This window comes from Buceros rhinoceros, unplaced genomic scaffold (genome assembly GCF_000710305.1).
Source record: "Buceros rhinoceros silvestris isolate BGI_N320 unplaced genomic scaffold, ASM71030v1 scaffold10672, whole genome shotgun sequence".
Lineage (NCBI taxonomy): Eukaryota > Metazoa > Chordata > Aves > Bucerotiformes > Bucerotidae > Buceros > Buceros rhinoceros.
The window spans coordinates 77,868-88,145 of NW_010398317.1; the positions used below are offsets into that span (position 1 = coordinate 77,868).

The 10,278-nt window shown below is 39.2% G+C and overlaps 1 protein-coding gene across 1 annotated transcript in view; it reads right to left on the reverse strand.

The window, feature by feature from the left end:
- Nucleotides 1-9,484, reverse strand: part of LOC104488955 (low-density lipoprotein receptor-related protein 1B-like) — a gene marked incomplete at both ends in the record, with an annotated part of 87,071 nt that extends 77,587 nt beyond the window's left edge. The window contains 3 exons of the mRNA XM_010131063.1: nt 610-867; nt 7,912-8,040; nt 9,365-9,484. Of these exons, the coding sequence (XP_010129365.1) occupies nt 610-867; nt 7,912-8,040; nt 9,365-9,484 (507 nt within the window). The remainder of the gene's footprint in view (nt 1-609; nt 868-7,911; nt 8,041-9,364) is intronic.
- Nucleotides 9,485-10,278: the final 794 nt, after the last annotated feature.

Genomic DNA, 10,278 nt, shown 5'->3' on the forward strand with positions numbered 1-10,278 from the left:
GGATCGTGGACATCTCTTCGGGAAAAGATGAAAAAAATCTTTTTTTTTTTTTTTTTTTTTGGACTGCATGCTGTTTTGCAGTCTGTTCAAATGAGAACATGTAAGTGGATGAATATCCACTTCAGAAGATAACAGCGTCACACAAATTGAAAAGCTGATTGAGAAATAATGCTCTAATGCCAAGGACCAATTCAGTATGATGAGTTCAGGTCTTCTAATTTTTTCCTCTTTTTTTCCTTAATTGCAAAAAAGGGCAGCAATTTATTTCCAGTAAGTCAGGAAATATTTTGTTATTTTCAAGAACTAACATACCAATGATAGCTGACAGCAAACGTGATAAGCAGGTGTCTCTTTAATTCATTGTTAATACTGTCCCAGTAGCAAAGAATCATCTTCAAGCTTTAGGCAGCGCCACTTTGCCCGAGAAAAGGAAGCATTTCGCATTACTGCTTTTATTGCATTGCATTTTTGTAACTTCCAACACAGAAGTGCTTCACTATGAGTTTTAACACCTTAAGACTGTTTCCACCACAAGCCCCAAACTACTTCGGAAGGCTCCTGCAACAGTTCCCCAAGACAGACAGTGCTAAACCGCTGTCAAATACTTACTGTGAAGATACTGAGCAATGTTTATTATCCACTCATCCGTCAGCTGGCCAGCTCTCGTTATCTTGGCACACTTCAGCTGACTGGAAAGATCTCTCGATTCAATCCAGCAAATTGCCTCCTCTTTGTAGCTGTAGTCTAGCGTCAAAATTGCAGATCCTTTTACAGGAGGTCGGGCAGACATTTTGCTTCCATTAAGATATAACACCTCAATGGTTTCAGAGCTTGCAATCAGAAGAAGAGGAGGTCTATCGGCAGGCTCTAAAAACAAAGTGAAGAGAATTTAAAGGGTTAACAGACTGCGTATACCATGTTTACCTTTTCAGTTTTGATGTAGTTTTTAATGTTCTTACCTGTTTAAGAGATATAATAAACTGGTTTTGGTTTTATTTTCATAACTATCATATATTCCAAATTACTAGTCTGTTTTATTCTGCTATTGTAATGGTTCACTTCATCAGAGAAAATCAATTACCCCAGCCCCACAGCTTCTCTTTAATTCCAAGTATCATTATTGCAATGTTTTTCATGCCTAAGTCATAAAATGAAATACAACTTATGCAAATTATTTCTATCCAAATTACAGGCATTTCGAAAAGAAGGAAGGCCACAAAAACCTGCGGAATTTATGAGTACACAGGAAATGGTAAGTTACTTTTCATATCTGAGCCTGTGAAATAAGACAAAAAACAGAGGAGTGGATGCTGCTAAATACAGATATATATATATATAAAAGTCATCCTAACAAAAAAGCAGTGCAGTGAGATCTGGCATCATCATCCAGATGATGGGCCAGGAGAAAGTGTCATGCAATGAGATTTCCTGAGAGTAAAAAGGGAACCGAGAATGCGTTGTTTCCACTGGGTTACCATGAATGTCTCAATAAATAAACAAAAAAATACAAAGAAGCAATTCATGTTAAGACAGTACACGCAACTTAAAGTGTCGCCACATTCACCTCAGTCACTTTCCCTAGAAATTCTGCCAGTGATTTATAAAAATACCTGATGAATGTGTGAACACTGAAGGAAACAATAATACTCCACTAGTGACAAATATGTATCTTAAAACTACAGAATGTTCCAGTTCAAGTATGTCATCCACACAGCGGAACAAACAATTCTCATCGAGTCTAAATATTTTTAGCATTATGATGAGTGCTACCGGGCACAAAATTAGCTGTTCTTGCTTCAGGTGTACCTTGAATTAAATTACCTCCTCGAACATCTCGGGTTGGTTTGAAATTACTCATCTGACTTAGTCGACTGCAGATGAATATTAGTCCCTGCGAGATGAGGAGTCTGTCACACGTGCTGCCATTGCTGACAGAGTGACATCTTGTTCTAGAGCTAGACTAGTATTTTAAACTGAAAAGAGGTCCTGGTTAATCCAACACTGTCAGGGGGACATCTGTTTTCTGTGAAGAACTCTTTTGTTAGAAACAGCACAGTGACACTGCTTTCATTCAATTTATAATGAAGAACTGCTGATGACGTAAAATATTATGTGAACTGGTTGGAAAAAAACATCCGACAGATAGATGTGTGTGTTTAAGATAGAAGACACCAAAACCACTTCCTGAAAGGTTCTCTTCCTGTCAGGTGTTCAGCATTCAGAGTCGTGCTCCGGCTGAGGCTGAGTGATGCAGAACCTTATGAGAAGATTCCATGAGAGAGGACGATCTCGTGACCCTAAAAATTGCTTCAGGTTTAACTGGAATAACAGTGACATCTAATTTTCCAGTGAGCTATGTTCATGCGAATCGCTTAATGGAAAGTTGTCCTCTGCAGCATGGTCCACACCCCTACACGTCTAATTGTCCTGTTCATTAGTTAAATTGAATGATGGTGTCAAGTAGGCAAACTTTTGGAGCTTGTATTTAAAAAATTTACCCTAAAACATGGAAACTCACAGCATAATCACAAGCGCATGTGGAAAATATTTGTGTTGCCAAAGAGCTCCCGCCTCAATGTAACCTGCTTGTATTCAAAGGAATAAATCAATGTTTAAAGGCTCTACTGACATGTAGTACTCTCAACCAACATTCTACCTAATAAAGTTTTCGCAATTTTACTAAGCAATTCCAGCTGTCTAAAGAGATAAAAACCCCGTAAATAAATTGACTTAACAAATCATAGTTCATTAGCAAGTGTGGTTAAAGAGAAAAAAATACTTCAGGTAGCACGGTGCTCCGTGGTCTCACTCAAAACCACAGAAGGCAGCATCAAATCCTGTCCTTTTGTACTAGCTGCTTTTATTTAAACATCTCCTCTGCCGACAGTTTTAATTTATTTTGTTTTCTCATGTGAAAGCTTTTCTATAAGGATGCAGCATGTATTTTTCTCTTTCTGAAGTGGATTTCATTTACTTTTTACTTATTGTTTCTCATTCCATAATGTACATTCCACCTTGTATGATACTCTTCCCCTCTCCAGTAAATCCCTCACTAACATCTGCAAAACCACACCTCTACCATTACTTTCTGAACTTGCCAACTGTCCTCTTCACCATCACATACACTTCCACCAATAAATCACTCATATCCATGCCTAAGAATAGATTTTTTTTAATTTTTGGAAGAATATCTAACAAATGAAGGGATTGAACTTATTTGTGAAATAGCCCTTTGTGCTGTTACCCATGAGTGAAGCTCCCAAGTCTTGCTTTTTCCAAAAGAGAAGGCAGTGGGGTTCTTACTAACCAACACCATCTAGCAGCTGGGTCCCTCTGCAGTCGACAGCAGGCTGGCGTATGTAAGTCTCTTTCCTCTCTTCCTTACCGACATCAGAAGAAGAGAGCCACACTTAAGAGCTGTTGTTTCTATCACCCGTTTACCCCAGGGACTTTCCACACAGGTACAAAAGGTGTGTTTCCACCTGCATCCTGAGAAGTTTGGGGATTTTTTTACACATCACAGCTCTGCACTCAGGTTCTCCCTTCCCACAGAATCATACCACTGCCTAATTCTGGATTCAATCACCTCCTTCCCAACCAGAAGCAGTGCAAATAATCCTTTATTATTATTATTATTATTATTTTTGCTCCTATACTTTGCATTAAGTTAGCTATTTCCACTCTCTGCAGTCTATAAACTCTTCAGGAGAAGGCAACTACAGAGGAGCTGTTTGCCGTTACAAAGCCAGCACGGTTGTTCGTTTGTCCGCGGTCGCACTAGAGAACCATACCCTTCCTTGCGCTGTTTCGAACTGACCTACTGAAAATTTAACACCTCACTAGGAGAAAGGTTGTATTTTAGTATTAATGTCTAAGACATAAGGGAATTCTGAAAACGAATTAGCGTCAAACCTCCTGAGCAACAGTTGTAATCAAACCTGGCTGCAGACAAAGGAATCGTAAGGACTCGTGGCACTGCTGAGAGGTTCTGCTCAGCAGGCGCCATTCAGCATTAAAAATACATCTGCATTCTGGCAGAACTTATCCAGAAAATAGATTGCTGAGCTTGAAATTATATTTCTCAAGCAGCCCACACATGACATAATTCAGGGGATTGAATCAGGTAACTGTGTTTTTTCACAGTAGGGTAGGTAGCCTCCTTCTTCCACTGCTGGTCAGATAAAGGCTGATTTCAAAATTGCTTATTTAAAAAAAAAAAAGAGTAAAGTTATTTTAACATTGAAACTATATTAAAAATAAAAGTTTCTACAAAAAATACAAAAAGAAATACTTAAAGTATCTTACTGTACTGTATAATGCAGATGAAAAACATAAAAAGATCAAGAAAAAGATGTCTTCTCCCTCACAAAAACTGCTCGTCTGCTCAAGAACAAAACCTACAAAGCTTAAAAGTTTAGTGGACAGGTCTAGGATGAGTTACAGCGAGCTGACAGCAGCTTTTCAAATAACTGGACTTCACACGTGTTACTTTTTAACAACTTTTCTTTTTTTTTTTTAATTTATTTTTTCATTTTATAGGAAAGATAAGAAGTGAATGGCTCTTTAATCCAGGGAAGTTTTATGATTCATCCCTCTTGACTGAAATGAAAGCATCTTCCTTTGAATTATGTTTAAGATAGAGTAGTGGAAAAGATGAAAGACTTGCATTTCCCCCCTCCCTCATCTTGTCTAAAATACAGATCAATAAGTGATGTCACAACAAATCAGAAACTAAGGCGTTTTGCTCTGGCAACAGTCCTGCTTCTCCTCTGGAGCAAAAGCTTCAGAAATGCCAGCATTTTTTTTCCCCCCACTACAATGACAGAAAAAGGATAAAACCCCAAATTCAGTGTTTACAAGCAGCTTAAAAGCCCTTCTCCTGCGGTACGCATTGTAAATTATAAGTAGATTGCTCATACCAGTACATGTCTTGTATGAAAGTCTGAAAAATATTTACTAATGTTTAATAAAATGCCATCCAATTTTATTTTGAAATTAATTTTCAATGTTTTTCCTCAGTATACCCTACGAATGGGCTGCTTTATTTCTACAGCCTCAAGACTTTTGATTTGACAAGAGATTTGACAAGAAAACTGTGTGGTGGAATCAATTTAAGAGTGATGAATGTTTTCTAAATACCAGAAAAAGCTTTTTGATTTAATCGTTATCAGCTCATCCTGCTTTAGCTACATGACAAACGTTTCTTTTCACGTGGCATTTCTCTCTAGATAGGCTATGCAGATATAAAATATACCAGCAACCTTAGGAAGAACGATTAATTTTTATTCCAATTCTGTCATTTTTGTTTCCTTAAATATCCTTTTCATCAAATGCAGGCCTCGCAACATGGGCATATCAACTCGGTAAACACAGAAGTTCTAAAACTCTGTTCAGCAAAACTAGATTTTGTTTCATTTTCACCTCAGAAGTCATTAACTGCTGCTTTATTCATAAAGGAAAGTGTGTCTAAAAAGTCTGGGGAAAACCATGGTAACATGGTGTGCCCCCAGCTGTTTTGATACCTGTTTTAACAGCCTTCCAAAGGGTACTGTGCAGCTAAAAGTTTCTGGTTCCTAAGTTATTTAAATGAGCTGAGGAAGAAAATGCAGCGTTTAATGAGGGATAAAGCTCACCACCTTCCCAGTAGAGCGTTCGGCTGCCTGAAGGGAAGGAGAGGAGGAGCTTCTGAGAACGTCCATGCTCCTTGCACCATGCCACACGCAGAGGGATGGGCTCTGAGGCTGTGCAGGAGCTGCTGTCCCTGCCCTGGGACAGGGCTCCTCCAGACACGTCCTCACACACACGTCACCCGCTCAGTAACTGGGGCCTCCATCACGTTCCCCACTTCTCCACCCGTAGATGTTCAGAAACCTCTCACTCAACTTACAGAGACGACTAAGACGTGGCGAAGGGCTTGGTGTGGCACGTTGTGCCGCACCAGGGATCTCGACGTGGACAGCAATTCACATGCTTAACAGATCTGCTGTTACTAACGCCGGCAGTTTTACAGAATGCCTCACCTAACCCAACCTAAACCTCTGCTGCTTCTCTTTCACAGCTTCTGCACCCAGAACAGAATACTCCTCAGCTCGTTTTCTTCATCTATTTGACAACTACTGTTGTCAAACGCAGACGGAGTGGAGAGCTTGCTCTTTCCATTCTTATTTTCTTTAGGCTTTTTAAAGAAAAAAGAAAAGTTGTTTATTTTTCTAAAGGTTCTTTCTTTCTTTTCCTTAGACACCTTTTCTCCTGGATGCTCTTCTACTGATCCACAGACGCCCTGTGTGATCCCCATCGCTGGATGTCATATCCCAGCTGAAGACATATTCCAGCACTGAGTAAGCAGCAGAAGTACTTATACACACAGCTCATAAGATCAGGGAACCGTGTAAGAGTGAGGGTGTAGGAAAGCGACCTGCTGCTGCATGGGAACTTCACTACCTTCCCCACTGTGAGCTGGGGCCAGGGAATAAGCTAATACCAGTCACTGCAGCTCCTGCAGAGCTCTGGGATAAAAACACCTTCATTACTGAGCCAGGTGTCTTTTGGACCTCTGTGCCCCATCAAGTATTCGACCCAAACGTTCATCGTATTGATAATTTATTACAAAAAAAAAAAAAAAGCAAAAACCAAAAGAAAAACAGCAAAGAACATGATGAGCAACACTCATTTCTTTGCAGCACCAAGATCTTGATGTCTACTGTCCTGCAGTGATTCCTCTGATATATGAGCAATGATTCCTTTCTGAAGACAACAAAAAAGGTGAAAACTACCTTAAAATAAATGTGATGAAGCATTATGAAATACAGAAGAACAGTTCTCTGTTAATCAGCTTCATTTCACCAAGACCACCAAGACACGGACAGCTCACTACAACGCTCAGATGTTCCCCAGCCCGCTGGAACTAAGAAGGGAAATTCGAAGTTAATCTCAAGCCCAGCACCGGCACCACGAGGATTTCCTGATCGAGAATTGCGTTATTGATTTTCATGCAGTGGAGAGAGAAGAATATTAAAATATTTGTACTTGGTATGGACTTTCGTATTTCACAATGCTTTGCAGTGGATTTTTAAAAAATTGTGGATCAATACAAAACTTTGTACAAGCAGTAAAACACTGTAGCTCTTACCGGTGCTCAGTCAGAAGGTACTTAGCAATGCTCTTTACGTGAGGAAACTTAAAAAAAAAACCAGTAGTACTTCCTATTTTTTGATGGCAAAACGACTAGAAAAATAGATAACAAGCACGGCTTTACACTTTTAACAGGTGTTAAATGGTTCTGGATGTTGAATGATTCCTTAAGGGGCTTCCTGGATTTTTTCATTATAAAAGCATTGTTAATTCAATATGCTGAGTGAGAAAATACTGGGTACAATACTGCTTCGTTAAACACAATTCACTAATTTTCTCAGCTACCCAGTTCACTCTTACTAATGAAAACATGCCCTAAACAAACAACAACAAGAAAAAAAGCCTTGTGTGAATATGTATATCACGAAATCCACCTCTTGGGATATTGCAAGGACAAAGCAATCTCATGTCTGTCTTTATCCTAAGGGTACAATTACCTCACGATCATTTCCTCTGTCTTCTCACTATCTCTGCTGTCTTCCCAGAGTAAACAGCCTGTTTTGTTTGAGTGGGGAAAATCTTTGATTTATTTATGAACAGGGAAATTGGGAAACATTCTAATTTTGGCTGAATTGAGTAGTTCATATTATTAATAATAATCATATAAAAACTCCTAATATTTCCTTGGAGCATTGTCATAAGATGTGAAGTTTTTTCTAGGCTCCTTGTAGTACAATGAAGGAAAGTCCATCTCTACTATGTTCATCTCCATCTGTCTTTTTATACGTACCCTCTAGATAGGACCAAAACACAAAATATTTCAATAAAGTAAAAACTTACCATGTTTGGCCTTGCAGGATTTGTTATCAGGCTGAAGTACAAAACCCTCCACGCATCTGCAAGTGTATGAACCATCTGTATTTACACACATCTGGCTACAGCTTCCATATGTATTACACTCATTCATATCTAAAAGGATGGTAACAAGATCTTGTTTAAGGATCAGGAAAAAAAAATCAACAAAAAATCAGAATTCTAAGAGAAACTTTTCAGTCATTAAGTCATGATGATACGATGCTCTATGTTTTATCCTTCTCAGGCCATCACCTTATCATGGCCGTTGGCTGTTGGAACCACTTCATTTCAGTAACCAAACAGAAGGCTAGGAGTTTTCAAGTTTAACAGCTATTGATTTTGAAAGATAAAACCTTACTTTTTTTCAAGTAGTACCCAACGTCTACCTCATGTTAGGGAGACATTTGGGTTCTTGTTAGTACTAGAGACCACTAGTTATCAGGGTTGATGAATGAAGCAACATTTCAAGAGAAGAAATAATTGATTATCCTTCTTAACCGATTTATGCTGGCAATGTCTCACCGTTCCTTAAATGAACTGTCACAACTCCTACATTAAACCATCATCCACTACATCAAAAACTATATATTTCTCTGATAAATATAAAGAACAGTATTTTCAACTAGGGTATACAGGCATAATACCATAAAATCAAGATATGCTATTTTAACAGTGGTTGAGGGTTTAATAAATCGACATTTTAAAAAAGTGGTGTTGAAATTATTTCCTCAAATATATTTTTAATCACAAAACATGACAACCACAGAGCAAGAGAACTTATAATAAATTACATTTATGAAGAATCTGGCTTAGCACCATTACTTGGAGAGAGGAGTGATTGGTAGTGAGCACATACATAAGGCAACAGAACTGCAATATGATTATAAAAAGAGAAAAAATAAAACAAGACACAAATACCTTGCTAGAGAAATAATAAGTCGTATATTTCAAAAACGGAAAAGAACGCCAATTTCAGTCTACAATTAATTACGCCGAAACAACATTCCCAGCTAAGTTGCATGATCTGGGAGCGTTCATTTATCAAATTCCAATCTAGGTGTGACTTTATGGGAGGAGGCGAAACAGTGCAAGTTTTACAGGTTCTCCTGGCGGTAAGGCTGGGCGAGCGGCTCGCGTACAGGAGCTGTACGCCTGTCTGAGCAGGGGGAAGCACTCCCCACCTCCTCCACCCTGGCTGAGGATGCCTTCCCTCCAGGAACTTCAGAAGAGCTACTGCTGGGGCACAGAGGCACCAAAGCGCCAGCAGGAAGGCCCCGCCTCTGGTTTTGGAGGGGCACTCCTTCCCCCCGCCTGCTCCACAAGCCCACGCTCGTTCTTCACGGACACCTTTGGAGATGGGCGAGGAAGGGGCTGTACTGGCCAGCCTCGCCGCTCCCCACGGGAGCTACGAGGACCCCTGGATGTTATTTCTTCTTACCTGTGCAGCTTCTTCCATCACTGCTTGTTTCATATCCATCGCCACAGTAACACCTGGTGCCATTCCTGGTAATGGCACATTTGTACTGGCAATTCCTCTGTTGGCATTTGGGTAGCAATTCTGCAAATAACATCAGTTAGAGCAAAACGTTACTAAATATGGTTATTATTCCTGAATTGCAAACTTTATGAACTTTTATACACACGTAAGTGCACGTCTGGGGAAGGAACCACCACCACCATTTATGTTCCCTGGTTTTGGAAACACGACACGTAATACACGGCAAAACGCTCGCTTTGAAATTTGCAGTTCAGCCAGTTATTAAACAGAAATCAGCATTTTATTTCTATCGGAAGTTGCTCACAGGTTTATTATCAAGGTATACTGGTGCTCCGCTTAGACAACCATTTTTTGCACATCAGTCATTTTCAGTCAAAGCAATGGTTTGGGGGGAAAAAAAAAAAACAAAACAAACCAACAAACACCATAGCTTAAACAGTCAGAGTTATAAAAAACTGCCAAGGTTATGAGAAAGGTTTCAACATCTATGCCTTTTCTATTCCTCATATCAATTGATTTTCTATCTTTTTAAAGCTTGTTTTGATTTACCGATACACATATAACCTTCACAGCAATCAATGGGAGTACGTTCTGGCTCAATAATTTAATGTTGGATACGTTGGACACCGATAAATAGTGGACACTGTATTTGTCATTCCTACTGAAGTCCTGCATGGAATCTATTGCTTAAATACCAGCAGCACTAGGCTTCACGCTAACAACCAGAAGAAATATTGTAGAAATATACACTAGTGATTTCCAGCATGAAAACAAACTAAAAAAAAATCTCAAACACTTCCCAGCCCCAAGCTGTAGGACACGTATCAACAATTTTCCTGATTAAAAAAATAGTA